General features: G+C 41.7%; 1 protein-coding gene across 4 annotated transcripts in view; it reads left to right on the top strand.

The window, feature by feature from the left end:
- LOC106653407 (synaptotagmin-7) overlaps window positions 1-15,601 on the top strand; it is a 165,407-nt gene that overhangs the window by 40,015 nt on the left and 109,791 nt on the right. For 3 of the 4 annotated variants that reach the window (XM_014372821.2, XM_023457989.1, XM_014372822.2), the window contains exon 1: window positions 12,288-12,765. The exons of the other annotated variant lie outside the window; for it this stretch is intronic. In XM_014372821.2, the coding sequence (XP_014228307.1) occupies window positions 12,664-12,765 (102 nt within the window). In that variant the 5' untranslated portion in view covers window positions 12,288-12,663. Of the gene's footprint in view, window positions 1-12,287; window positions 12,766-15,601 lie in introns of those variants that run through there. 4 annotated transcript variants of the gene reach the window in all.

Consider the following 15,601-nt stretch of genomic DNA (forward strand, 5'->3'; position numbering starts at 1 on the left):
TCATATATGAAGCGTTAGGGAGTCACTGAGTAAATATAAGCCTGTCGAAGCAGCTGCAGCAACAGCAGCAGCACACCACAGAGAGAGGCCAAAAAACGAGAAATTTCGCGTCTAATTTCAAACGCCCGCGGACTGATGAAAAAAGGCTCTTTCGAGAGAGACATATACGTGTATGTTCCAGGGCATCCACGCGCCAAATTCCAGTAAAAACAAATAAGTTGAGAGAGAGAGAGAGAGAGAAAGAAAAAAAAGAGAGTATCGCCACGAGTCATTGATTTTATACCTTGGATTTAACAGCAACAGCCGCGATACTCTTTTTTCTTATCTTTTTTTTCTCTCTTACGACGAACATAATAGTAAAAAATATAAAAAAAAATCGTGACGATAAACATATGCATGCCACGTAAAAAAATGTGTATCGGTTGTGGCACGCGCGCGCACGCGGGGGTTGACTCGCGCGCGACGACTCACGTAGCGTATTTTCTTGCCTTTATTACTTGGCCTTGACGGCGATCGACCTATGAGCAAACACAACACTTTGCATGTTCGATGCTCCGCTGCTCGCTCTCTTCTACTCTCTCGCTCTTTTTTTCTTCATTTATTTTCTACATACGCCATACGTATCCGATTGTTCATTTGCAGTTAATTGTAAATTTTCTTGCAAATTATCTCTTTACCGCGATAAACGAGCGTATATAATTTATCGGTGAAATTTTCTTTGCGCTATTATGTGTGCGTGTATATGCGTGTCGAAGCTCTCGAGCTTTCTACGTATTATTAGACCTCGAGTGCACTAGAAGCTCGCCGAGGAACGAATACCGCGGCGCGCGCGAAAGAAAGGGAGTAGGAGAGAGAAAAGCGAGGGTTGTTGAAGCAGCTTGCAGCCGTTACTGCGCGCTGCTCGACGCGGTTGCGGCTGCCGCCGTTGAAATTATAGCCAATAGACCGATAGCTCTCATCGTTATACAACTTTTCCTTTTATGTGTACGGACGCTTATTTAAACGAATATAACATGAATACGCTTTAGGTAGTGCGGTGCTTTCTCGCTTCGGCGCTTTCAGCATGATTACGGTCGATTCAACGTCTCTCTCTCTCTCTCTCTCTCTCTCTGCACGTTAGCGCGAAAATGTTCTACGCTGTGGGTTTTTTAATATTAAAAAAAGGGGGTAAAAGAAATCTCGCGTCGTTTTTTCATTTCAAATGTAAATTTCACGTTTATTAATCGGCAGTTTTTTTCTTCTACTGCGGTTGTAATATCTCTATTTCTCTCGCGCGGCGCGGTGAAAAATTTGCGGTTATACAGTTGGGCGGGAAAAAGTAAAGGCGGTGCGCGTGGGCGTCGACGGGCGGCGTCATTCACTTGACAAGACGATTACTCGCTGCGGTAACGAAGAAAGCTCGCGGATACAGGACACCGTGCACAGGACAGCTGCGAATGAATCGTGTACACCGACGCACAATGAAAATAATTGTTTTGTTAATGCGTCGCTACCGCGCGCTGTGCATTGATTCGTCGTCGTTTTGACAAAAAAAAAAAAAAAAAAAAAAAAAANAAAAAAAAAAAAAAAAAAAAAACATAAAAAAAATATTTGAGAACCTTGAGATTCGAAAGCCGAAGAATAATATGTACGCGGAGCTTCAAAGCGAAAGTAAGGTTGACTGAGCAACGAACGGCGATAAAATTGATTTTTACAAGCGGTCGAATGCAAAAAGAAAAAACACTGAGTCAACACTGCGATCGCGACGTCGGGAGAATTATTCATCAGCCACCGGATAGTCACGATCTGCATTCGGAGTTTACCCTTAAGAACTGAATTGCTTTCGTGATTTCCCCGTGGATTTTAATGAATTCTATTTTTACATGTAAAAAATAATAATAACAGTATGATGTCAATTTAACTGCTATTAAGTCGTTGAACTAATCTGGAATAATAATCCTTAAAAGGAAATCGATGAAATGCGACTTATTCGAGTATCGATAATGTCCACACTTATCCTAATGTCTTGACTATACCGCATTGATTTTCCTAGGTAGCTATACGGTACAAGTCGCCAACAAAAAAAAACTAAAATGCATTTCAAAATACTCGGTTCCCTCGTTAAATGCCATAATTTGATTTTTTCCCCCTCGAGACAGTTACGCGGTAAACAAGTTACTTCGTAGAGAGATAAAAGTCACGGCTTTTTGTATTATTCAACTGCCACGCTCTCAATTAAACAACGCCAACGTGAAAGAGAGAAAGAGAGCAAAAGGCGAGAGATAACAAAACGCAGGCTACATCGTATCGATTTTGTTTCAGAACGTCACACTGTCAGTGTAAAAATTGAATTACTTTTCGGCCTCTGGGAAAAGAAAAAAAAATAAATATTGACGCGTTTCTCTTCTAAAAAAATACAGAAACGTTTGCCGTTATCATTCTTTTGTTAGCTCTCCCGAATTGCATGCGGAGAGAAAAATTGTTGCAAAAAGTACTATAAGTACACTAATTTTTTACCATAATCGATGGAAAAGTAGGATAATACTTGTAGTGTAGTAAAATTTCACAAGCCACGTGGCTGTGCTTCGGAAATACAGTCAAATATGATAAGTCCAATTTTAATATTATGATAGGTTTTATAGAAAGAAAATAAAAATAAAAGAGCTCATTTCCTCTTTAATGAAAGTAATTGTATTTATTGTATTTATTATACAAAAATATAATATTTAACATCAATACTTGAATCATCATTTTGAAAACTGTCAAAAACCGCCCTTATACGATTATTTTTACCTTGCCACTTGCAGATTTACAGATGAAAGTACTCGCTACCTAGCGGTAAAAACTTGAATTATCAAATTGTCATTTCAGGGTATTTTAAATGCGTTTAAAACCTGAATGATAATTGTACCAGAAATTATTGAACCAGATTATGGTCGTGTATTAAAAAAAAAAAAAAAATTAAAATTGGCACTTTTGGTCATATTATCAGGGAACTGTTAAAAATCACAAAATATGTGAAACCTGTATTTGGTCTAGTAACTAAATCGAACTTTTTTCTCCTCGTCGCGTGGCGTATACCTTTAACACTTGCACAAGAATATAAGGTATAATTTGTCGAAGCCAAGAGAGCATATCGAGGTGCACAACGAGAAGAAAAAAATGGCGCGCAACGCTATACAATTAATACTGACGTGGATAGTCCTCCGGACTAGCTACTGATGCTGCTGCTGCTGCGGGGATGAAACTTACGATACAATTAAGCGCGCCCCGCGAGCTGCAAGTTACCTTCTGCTAACTTTCTTCCAGTATATATTGCGATTGTTTAACGATTAGGTCAATTCGTCTTCCCTCCTCTCTCCATCCTTCGTATACATATACATTCTTTTCTCGTCGCGTCGATTAAACTGTTTCGCGAAGTTAATTAAACTGCGACTTTTATTCTCGATCGACCGAAAAATTATGTGTACACAGCGCGTCGCCACTGTGCTCGGCCCTCTGCGCTATACACGAATGGTAAACTGGCGCTGACGTTCAATTTTACTCGCGCTATTAAATTTTCTTCCTGCCGCGTAAAAAGAAAGAAAAGAAGAGCGTCTATTTACGCGAAAGTTATAAGGCAATATAATTGTTCAAACATTTCTCTCTGCATCTTGCGCGCGCGCGAAAAGTTTTGTAATCCGATTTTCTTATTACTCGCCCGTGCCAACCGTGTACAATGTGACATAAGAAAGTCGCGCGCAGGGCACGATATAATTTCAAAAAACGACCGTTTTTATGTAAGCAGCCGTACTTTTGTGCGCGCGGGCGCGGTAATAAACTTCGCGCCCAACGATTTATGTATCTAATGAAAATTCGAATTTCCGACCAGTTTTCTTGCCGCTTACATGTACATATAACGAGTTCGACGCACAATCACCCCCTTATATATACTCGCCCGAGTTTAATCCAAGTCAAACAGACAAAATCCATTTCTCGCTGGATATAGCCATTGTGTTAATACAAGTTCGAGAAATCCACTTCCAATACACCTGTGGTATCAAACGCGCCATTTCCATTTGTCGTTGTGTGCGCGCGCGAGTGCGTTATATTTCAGGGTACTGCAGTGTTATATTGAGTTAAAATACTGGTACATTCGTCGGAGTCGCATCGTTACAGAAATTTCAAAAGAGATGTATACGAGCGACGAGCGAGTGCAAAACTGAAATCGACGTGCATATAAATGCATACCTGAATAATAATACGACAAAAATCAAAGCCTGCATGTATATGGGCTGTTCCAAAACAGACCAAAAAATAAATTTAAAAATAATCTATAATGGCTGTAGCTATTGAAATCGGAGTCTTTTTGGATCTATATACAAATCTGAAAATTTTTTATCACTTACGGGTGCGAAATACGCCATCTAGGTTCAAGATCGAGACTTTAATTACATTGAGAAAAATATTTTTCAAAAAATTACTTCGTTCATCGTAAGCGTTCGTTTCAAACATTCTCATAATAGCAAATTTTACGTTGTTGTATATTAAACCTTTTGTTTATGTAATGAAAAATTTTTGCAAACAATTTTCAATTTTCTTGAAATTTATTGTTTTCTTTACGGATATACCGTTCGGTCGTTATTAAGTTTCTTCCACCAAACAACTAATCGATAATCACTATCAAATATATAAAAATACATCCGAATGAAAATCCACCCTGATTTCGTCTTTGCAACTCTATACGCTCGTTCCGGACCAGCCCATATACAATACGCACCCACACGCCCTCGAGGTGTTTGAGCGAGAGAGGCTATGGGCGAGGTAAATTTACATCCACTTGTGCATTCAAAGCGAATGCCGAATTGCTAGAAAAGCCATCCAGCAGCAGCAGCAGCGTGCATACACACCGGGCTCTCGCACGGGGGGCTCACAAAGTTGCCACGCGGCCGCATTCGGGAGCAGCGCAGCGCGCTTAAAGGAAGCGAAGTAGCGTAAAAAAAAGAAAAAGAAGAAAATTAGAATTCACACGCCGTGAGTAGTAACCACGAGGTGAAAATTATAATTAACGCGCGTCGCTGATTGTACAACGCGGCGGTGAATATAATTTCCCGAAAATTCGGTGCAGCAGCAGAAGCATAAATTGAACGTGCCGAACGTTTATATTTGACGACGGTTGATTGATACGCGGGCGCGCACAGTAGTACTACACATTAGACACGTGTGTGCGTGTGTGCAAAATCGTCGATGGAGCAATCAACTTGATTAAAACTCTACTGCCATAACATTCCAATTGTTGAACTGTGCGCGCGAGACTGGCGAGCTTTAGCCGCTGCCGCCGTCGACCCCTCTCCAAAAAGCTCATTCACATTTTGCGCGCAAATGTCAATTGTTTCGCGCGATATATACGCACGATCCACGAATGCTTAACTCAGAGTACAGTCGAGTATATGTCTATATAGTGGGTGGTGCAGCAGGTACGTTTCAAGCATCGTCTCTCGCTAATGCGCGGCAGAAGAGAGCTTCGATCGATGCGTGCCTGCAGCTACCATGCCTACGGGGATGATCGGCGCGTCGAGTTTTCCTCGGTGCGGTTAATCATCGTCGTTGTTGTTATTATCGTCGTCATCTTTTTCGTTACCCGCTTTGAATCTCTTTTGACACATATACACGATGCGTTACGCGTTGTGGGATGATTATCGAGCGCGTACGGCGGCGTGTCCCCCCGCCGATATCGATCAATTGGCCCAGCGGCGGCAACGAGCCAGTTGAGTTTCGCTCGCCGTGCATTATCATAAGCCTACGGATGGATTACCTTCGTTATTCATTAGATTTATGAACGTGCCTGGCTCTGGCTGGCTGGCTGGCTGCGTGCGTGTGTCGTTGTACTCGATTATATAACTTTGTTCGCGGCGCCTAGCCGTCAAATTGAGCACACACGTGCTGCCTGCTGTGTATATAATCCAAAGCATCATCCTGCGAGCTGTGCACAATTGATCCGGTCTCTTCATTTATTACTGCATTTAATGCATTTGTATATTAATAAATCGGATAGCTTTGAATATTTTACCTCTATGCCGAATGATTGATGAATAGAGAGAGAGAAACTAAGTAACGAGAGAAAATATGAAAAAAGTGATGTACAAGTAACCTAAATAAATCGATAATTTCTTCCTCTATTTCTTCTTTTTTTGTTATCGTGTTTGCGCGCGTTCAAAAATAAGAGGAAAAAAGTTCGAGAAGTTTAAGAAGTATTGAACAATGAAATAGATGAAATTTGTCCCTGCCATTTATAACGAAAAAAAATATCGACTCTCCAACAACGACGACGACGACGACAGAGAAGAGTCCTTGAAACTCGAGCACACGAAGGAATTGGACGTACGCAGTGTCTTTGGGGGGTATATAGTCGAGAGAATTCGATACAGCGAGAAAATTTCAATTGTTATAAACCTGCGACAATATTCGAATTTTAGTCGCTCTCGCGCGAAAATCAAGATCTAAACATTCCTCGAAAGCATACAATAATATGCTGATGTTCAATGTTGTGGAAGTCAACAACACTTTCGCGTACTGCTATGTGAAATTGATCCCAAGTTTCGTTCAGCGAAAGACAATACACACCTACCCGGCGGAGGAAGTTTATTCGTCGAAATGAAAATTAAACAACGATACGCAACTTCGCGTCGAAGTGTCCCCGCGCGGAAGAAGAATCGAAATTCTCGAGACCGAGTTAATTCGTATTAATCTTACTCGAGCTTGATGCGGCATTTAACGGAGGGCGTCGTCTTTTGTGTCTTGTGCCTGCTACACGTACGCCGAAGGGATATACACAAAGCAATATGTATTCAGCAAATTGCAACACGACCTCCGCAGTAGATTAAACACAGATTAGAAAGTGCACCGCGTGTTCTCACTCTCGCTCTCTCTGTCTCTCTCTCTCTCTCTATCTTGTAAGCAGTGCCCGGGCTATATACAGGGGGGTAGAGAAGGTGGATGTAAATCGATGTTCCGATGCCTCGATTTGCATAACAAGCTCGTTACCTTACTTTTCTCTGCATTATATAGATTTTGTACAATACACAGACACACACCATCGATTGCTTTTGCATTACGATTCGGTTTTCGTAGAAATTAGCGAAATTAATTTATAGAAAAATGATAACGACGAGAGAGCCATCCGTAGCGATTATCGTTGTCGGTTCGTGGCACGACGATGATGAATTATCTACGAGCTGCAGTGCTCTCCTCGTGTTTGGAGAAAATAAGCAGTGTAGCTTACGGCGGAGCCAAAGGGTAAATTTACTGTAACACCAAGAGGCTTACATATATTATACGTATAAACGAAATGCTGTCAAGGCTGTAAGCCGTGTCCCAAGCGTGGTAGAACTGCTATATGTACATAATTTTCAAACCCGTTTTGCGCGCAACGGTGCGTTATTTTTGACAGATATATTTTATTTATTTACTCTCTGGCAGCAGAGTTTTTTAAAAAATTTGAAGACATTTTAAAAACTATTTTATAATATAAATAAATATATCTTTAATTTCAAGGTAAAACGAAATAAGTGTTACCTGCGATATAACGAAATGTAATTCAAAAATTTCTAATTGTTCCAAGACATGCTCGTCGAGAAATTGATCAAAATTTGTTATAAAACTCGTTCGTGCGCGGTTGAAATTTCAAAGTCTTGGCAACTTTCGCAATTTTTAATAGAATTTACGGAACGGTATCTTTTCCTTGATAGAAAATGACTCGAACAATAAATTAATTAGTTCAATTTTCTTTCATATTCCCGATATGGTCCGCGCTGATGACTTTTTGGGATGCGCGATATTACGTGGAATCAATATTTTACGCTTGACGTGTGTACACAAGTTGATACGAGAATGCACATTATATGCGCGTGCATATGATAAAATAACAAGCCGTCAAAAACGTATTTCAGCCGGCGCAAGGATGTCATAATAATGTGTGACACCGTGCATTATACTTTACAAACAGAAAAGTTTGCAGAAACAGAAAACGAATAATTTTCGAGCTTGATTTGAATCGAAAATGTTTCGGAAACGAGATGTATTCTCGGCGCGTGCGAAATTTTATTTATAAAATGCCGTAATTAATGAGTTTTTAATGCCGCTGCAGTGCAGGTTTTCAAAACAAAAATAATAGATAAATATAATCACTGACGCAATATATAGTCTTTCATTAATATTTCTTTGTTTTGCTTTGTTTCAGGTGAGTCGAATGAGAATTATTATCTCGGCAACGAGTGCAGTCGTAAGTATACGAAACCTCGAACAAAAACGATAAATAACTTGCGCGAGAAATACCCTCGAATAGCAATTACGCGTGAGAAATTTTTTTTTACGTCTCGCCAGCAAACTCGGGATGCGAAAACAATGTGCCAAAGTCCCTCCCTCTCCTTCGTATACATACGATAGATGAAAACTTTGGCGCTCTTCTTGCGGCATTATTATGCCAAACTATTGAAAGTTAATGGTCTATCGGTTTTTGCATACACCCAACCGATAAAAATTGAAACTTCCAGGCGCTCCTTCTCATTCGATTCACGCGCGTATATTCGATGCAGCGATCGAAAATATGTTTACCACTCGGTCTCGCGCAAAAATGCAATTTAACTCCTTTAATTCGTGCCCCCGCTCATTGGATAACTTTTGTGCGTACGCGAATGACGAACGAACCGTATAACGCAACGCGCAACGCGTTCAAAAGGAAAACTTTTGCATTCTTGTTCTCGGGGCGTAAGCGTGTGGTGCGCGCGATCGAGCGATTTTTCACCTCCTTTTTTCGACGTGGCATTGCGGAAAAGCTAGAAGCATCCAGTGTGTGTCTGTACCAGCGTGTATACGGTAGATGTGAAATTGAAAATTCCTTTAAGTACATACATTATATTCACGATAGTACACGCGCAAAACGCATACGTTGGTACGTGGAAAGAAGAGAGTTCCGATCGAATCGAACGACGATGTTTCGTATCTTTTGAGCCGCATGAAATACCATTTTATCGAGTTATATACCGACAGCGAGTTGTTGGAAATTACTTGCATAAAGCGTCTAACGCAATTCAAAAATGTTGCGTTGAATTTAGATTTACGATAAGAAAGAGGAACGCGTTAACACCCGCAATTCATTTGTCAAAATTGTCAGACACAGGGAGGGTTCGATCAAACTCGCGAAACGAAAGTGTGTCTTCGTACCCGAAGAAAACGTCAATCGCGTATTTATAATATACGTGTAATATACATGTACGAAAGGACGGTCGAGCCGCGCTTTGAACAATGCAGCAAGTATACAATACGTATACGTATTTCTATGTATACAACGATTCCAGCCAGTGTCGCGTGTTCCGTAATACTTTCTCTCTGATATTTAACCGTTATCGCTCAGAGTTGCGACGAATCCCTGCATATACGTATACGAATTATATTATATCCATCGTCGGAATCGGTTCTAAACGCCACGTCCTCGAGAGATCATAAGGATATCGTTGCTACGTATATAGCAGTCCAAAGCACAGCTGCTCCGCGTTCGTGTGCAGTCAAGCTAGCGACGTTCGACAGCAAGAAAACGCAACGAACTATATCCTCGTGTTATCGTCCTGCCGACGCTGCTGAATTTTGCTCGGTGGATACAGATCCCGTGCGTCGGTAACGTCCTGCGCCCGATACTCGAATACACACGTACACACGGACACATGCAATATCATCAAAAACACGAGTCGAGCTTTGGCGGCCTGCGCTTCGCAAGCTCGTCGCGATGGAGCGCGACGGTCGCGTTTGTATATCGTTATAGCGTTCTTCGCGTGGGTGATCGTGCATATACGTGCATGTGCATGTGCCACGTGTGTGGTGGTGAATGAAAACCCCGCGCGCTTTCGACTCTGTACCGAGAGAGAGAGAGATGGAGCTGAATCGTGTGGCGCGCGTGGGTCGCGTGAATGAAACTATACGATCGTGTGCACGAGTGGTGCAGCTCCACTGCCGTTTTCTATATGTTCCGTGAGTCGAGCCATGTATACACACTAAAAGAGAGAGAGAAGGAGAGTGAGATGAAGCTATTGCAACCGGGAAATTGACTATTCATAAAGGCTTTTCGCGGTAAATTGTCAACGCGCCAGAAGCAGCAGCAGCTCCAGCCGTCTAGTAAACGCGCGGGCGAGATAATTGGCTTACACGATTTTATTTAATGTAATGCGCAGCAGCAGCTGGGATATGTACTGCTGCTGCAACTATGTGTCCCCCCACGTGTATTATCCGAAAAAAAAGAGAGAAAAGAAAAAAAGGGAACGTGGATAAATTGCATTAATGGCGAGTTTACGCGCAGCAGCCCTTCTTTTATAATAAAACGACGATAAAAATTGGATAGACTTGACAAGTACGATATCTTTTATCGCGTATACCGTTTTAATTGGATCGAAGCGTTTTTCACCCGTTATACTTCAGAACTTACTCGAAAAGTACATAATGTAGAGCACGATTATTTTTCCTTTTTTTTTGCAGAAACAATACACCGCGTTCCGCAGTCAATAATGCATCCTATTGTAACTTTCTTTTAATAATCTTCCGATATTACGCGCCGCGATTATCGGTCCGAATTAACAATGGAATTTCAATAACATATAATTCTCTTGTGCTAGATATTATGCTGTGCGTGGGATAAATCATAAACACGGTCCGGATTCGAGCTACTATAAGTAGCATACTTACGAAAGATTTTCAGGTAAAGGCCATACTACACAATGCGTATGTGTACGCACACTTCTGTCGAGTATTGTATACCTGGATTTATACCAGCGCGCGCGGGTATACAAAACTGTACAATTCAGTCAATCCACCCGCGGCGATGTTGCACGGAGCATATGTACGCAGCCAGGCTCGCTCTCCCCTTTGCGTCATCGTCATAATCATCATCATCATCATCATCGCCGCCGCCGCCTCATCAGCCACCGTCCAGATCACACGCATATATTCACCGTTACTCTCGCTCTCTGGGCGAGCGACAACACACGTGAATACGTATTCGCGTATGCTACCGTACTGCTGCACCCCGAGCAGCAGCAGTGTTGCGTGTGTATATTATAAACGTTGCGCGCGCAAAAGTTCAAGGTAGGGGGTGGAGCTGTTGCTCCGCTGCTGCTGCTGCTGCTGCTGCTGCGCGAAGCATGGATTCGCCATGAGAAAGGCGCAAAAGGTGAAGGTGACTCGGCGGACACGCACGGATATACCGGCCGCTAGTAGCAAGCAGCTAGCGACTTCTGCTGCTGCTGCTGCTGCCACCGCCGTCGTCCTGGTGGAGCTGCAATATGAAACAGGTGGCTCGTACCCCCCACCCCATTGCTGCTTGTCATTACACGCATCACTTGCAGAAAGGCAACTCTCCGTCCGTCTCTCTCTCTCTCTCTCTCTCTCTTTCTCTTTGTAGTTGTATGGCATCCACTCCATGTCGACTATATATTATTGTGCATCGCGCATATACATTATATCCACGATGATGATGAACTCGTCCAGCGTCGGTCGTCGCCAGCACGAGATCTCAAATTTCCGTACCTATATCTTTGATGCTTTCTCGAGTTACAATCAAGTGTACCGACGACACTTTATTATATACATAATAGTGTGTCACAGTAGTACAAGACGCGATTCCGTCAGACATACGCTAATGCTAAATCCTTTTCGCACGACGCAGCTCTCGTACGTACGTTTATCTCCTCTCGAGCCATTAGACATAAGGCAGCACACACGTGTGCGACAGGAGAGATAAGACGCAACGCAGACACAGTTGTCAAAAAAGCTAAGGAGACGCAGAGAGAAGAGAGAGGAGCACGAGGAGGAGGAGTAGGGGAGAGCTTTTGAAAGTGGGACAAACGCGCGCTCGGTGGAGGGTTACCGTTGTGTATACCTACACACAAGTATACACATCCACACGGTGTATACTCTCGGTGCAGGTGAGAGAGACAGAGGAGTGCGAGTATGCTCACGTATACACATACACGCAAATGCAGCTCTCGTGTACCGGGAGCTCTCCTCTCTCTCTCTCTCTCTCTCTCTATACATAACGAGAACACAAGCGAGAGAAAGCGAGATAGAGAGGGTGGGGAAGGACTTTTCCTGAATGAGTGCGCCAAACAGGCAGCAAGCAGAAGCAGCAGCGAAGGACGACGACGACGAGCACGCGCGCGACGAGGCTCGCGCGCCGCGCCATACACTATATGTACACTATATATACCTGCACCCTGTATATGTGTACGAGACGCGCGCGCCAGCGTCAGCTAGCGAGAGAGATATCGTGCAGAAGCGCGCCGAACGCCGACGCGACTCCTTAATACATGTACGACGACGGATCGCATCGCGAACGGCTGCTAAATAATAACAATAACGATAATCACAACGATAATAATAAGGCGAGAGCCGAAGAAAACGCGCGTGTGCCGCCGGATTTCAAGAGAAGAGAACGAGAGACGGGACGGAGATCTTCGATGATTGCATACGATATCGTTATCGGTGGTGCTTCGCTGTTGTTTATCAGATACCTGCACGAGGAGAGAGATTATATTTATAATTGAGACAGGCTGTGATAAGAAGGATATAAATAGAGAGAGAGAGAGAGAAAGAGAGAAAGAGAGAGATTGGTAGGCTAATTTAAATTATTGAGAGACACGACAAAGCAACAAAAAAAAAACAATGGTACATACGGGCTTGGTTGGTCAGTATTTCTCGGAGTTGGATCCGAATGACGATGGGCCGCCGAGGGCTCACGATCCGTCTGTTCAGGCGAGAAAACTCGTGAGTATTTATAATATCAACAACAACAACAACAACAAAAATCAACAGCAAAAACTACAAAAAAACGACACACGCACATGAAAATTATTATTAATTACAGCAAAATTAATCACAGCACATCGCGAGCCTGCCTCGAACGAAAAACAACGAAAACAATATAAAAAAAAAATCATAGATAAAAATCAAAAGAAAATATACGAGCCTATATACTCTCTGTTGTGTATACGTTTTGTGTGTTTTTCTTTATAAATTCAGCTGTTTTATGCTCCTCACCAATATGTATTTCTTTATAGCTAAACAAAATCTGTCTCTCTCTGTCTCTGTCTCTCTCACCTTCTTCTTCTCTCTCTCTGCTCTGGAACGATGTTTACTGTGTTACTTTCAATATTTTTCAGTGCACCGCAGTTGACATTTTATCGATGCCACGAATTGTTACAGTTTTATATTGTTCGTTGATTCTTCATTTTTCTTTTTACTTTCTTGCATTATTTACCAACGATGTATAAAGTACAAATAAAAAATTATTTCATCGGCAAAGCGTCTGTTATCGGTGTAATCACGACGTGTTTATTGTAACGCACCTGAGCTACAGCTTTTAATTCAATTATGTTTACTTTCTCGCTTTTTGTCAACTTTTAACGAGCTCGTTTATATCGAGTCATTATTACATGCATCGACGATCGCTACGAACTATTTCTTATCTCTGCTTCTCTGCGCAATCACAAATGTCAAACGTAATGACCAATCGAGAGATAAATAATTTCGCTTCGCGTTAATATCATAATTATTATTGTTTTTTATTCTTTTCGAGAAGAGAACGATAAATATTACGTATAACGTAGCTTCTGAGAGCCGCGCGCGCTGAACACTCGCTCGCCAAAGTATGTTTACATTGAAACCCTATTTGTGTAGCCTGAGTGCAAAGCGCGAGTATATACATACTGCACACACGGCTGTGTATGTCGCAAATTGATTCTGTCGTACAATTTGCCGCTCGTTCGCGTATACATAATTGTCCGAGTCAATTTCCGCGTTTGTGATTTGTAAATTACTTCTTTTTTTGTATATATACTGCTTTTAACGAGATTAAAGCAAAGCCCAGTGAATAAAAAAATTTTTCTGTACACCTCGTCGACGTATTACACCAAAGCACAAGTGCATGTGTATGTGTGCGTGTATTTTTACCCCTTCATTTTTTGTCTATCCGTATACTACTCTGCGTTAATTTGTCACCTGACACGTTGTTCTTCGTTGTTAACGACGCTTTTTTTTCACGCTCGTGCTGTTGTGTACGCATATATATATATGTAATGATGTATGTGTGTGTGTGTGCGAGCGTCGACGCGCGCGCGTGAAATTAAAAACTATTATTCAGTGTTAATTAAAGAAATGTATATGGCTGAAGAATTAGCGCGAGCGCGCGTGTCACGTGTATCGCGCGACGCGCACGAAATCGATGGAACAATCGCTGTTACTTGCGTAAATTCTTTTCATGATAATAATAGGATGAACAACTTTTCGAACGATTCGAATGCGGATGTGCGATGGTGTGTGCGTGAAAGAGAAAGATATATATAGAGAAAAAAATGAGCGAGGAATCGTAGGTATTCCTCGAAACTTTATCTCCGCTCTTGCTTTTTCAACTTAAAAATAATATTCAACCTCAAACGTGACTCGTACTTCGTATCCTTCGAACTTGTATCAAATTTTTGTAATGAATAAAAAAAAAAAAAAATCTAAAAGAAGAAGAAAGTATGCCATAAAAAGTATCGCTTCGTTATTTTTTCCACCCCGTCCGTACATATAAATATCTATATATTAATTTCCTCTCTCTCTCCCTTCTCTCTCACTTTTTAATTAGAAAAAAAAACCGAACTGCAAAGCTTTATCGTATAACGCAGCTATAGCTCGGACGTCCTTTGGATACGCGATATTCGCCGACGTCCTATCACGGTTCCACGCATCTCTTTAATATCTCACAATATATTATTATTATTCCTTTAAGGATAACTGTTAATTGAGTTTAAGTGAAACGGACAGCATACCGTCTTGTTGCGCGAGGCAATCTCAAGAGCTGAAATTACCCTCTCTCTCTCTCTCTCTCTCTCTCTCTCGGTTCTAATCTGTTTAACGGCGGAGTCGAAGGAATTAACCGGAGGTATAAGACACGGCTGCGGATAGTCGACTTCTCTCGGCTTGCGCGCGCGGGGGTTTTACTTATACATCGAAAGCACGTTGTGTGCCTCGAGTGTCGTCGTCCTTTTATTTATGAGTAATACATCTCGGCTCGAGCCTCACGGATAACTCGATTAACGTCTTATTTGGCTTCCATTCTTTTTTTTCACGTCTAGTTATATAATCTCGTTCGAGTATTGTTTTTTTATTTGCACATCTCTATATCTTTTCACTCTGACCTTTTTCATTTCGCCTGCTTGGTTGTTGTGTTTGTATGTGTATACGTAAACTTACAGCGGAAATAGAAAGGATTATTCGCTACCGCTAATTACGTATTTAGTCCTCAAAGTAAACGAATTAATAATCACGGATGAGAGAGGATGCAAGCGAGAGAGAGATTACGACGTCATTCGCGATGATTTCAATAATGAAACCGATAATAATTCATAGCTGGGAATAATGCAGCGCGGCTATTATTATCGCATACATAAATGTAAGGAAATGAATCTCGAGCGACAAAAAAAATCTCTGTTTTTTTTGTGTGCCGTTTTTAAGCCGATATCAAAGTATCCTTTAGAAATCACAGAGACGTGAAAAAAAAGATTCCCGAGGTTTTTCTGTCGCACGACGACGACGACGACACGTATTATAGTATAGTACG

The sequence above is a fragment of the Trichogramma pretiosum genome, unplaced genomic scaffold (assembly GCF_000599845.2).
Source record: "Trichogramma pretiosum strain Unisexual culture from Peru unplaced genomic scaffold, Tpre_2.0 scaffold35, whole genome shotgun sequence".
Taxonomy (NCBI): domain Eukaryota; kingdom Metazoa; phylum Arthropoda; class Insecta; order Hymenoptera; family Trichogrammatidae; genus Trichogramma; species Trichogramma pretiosum.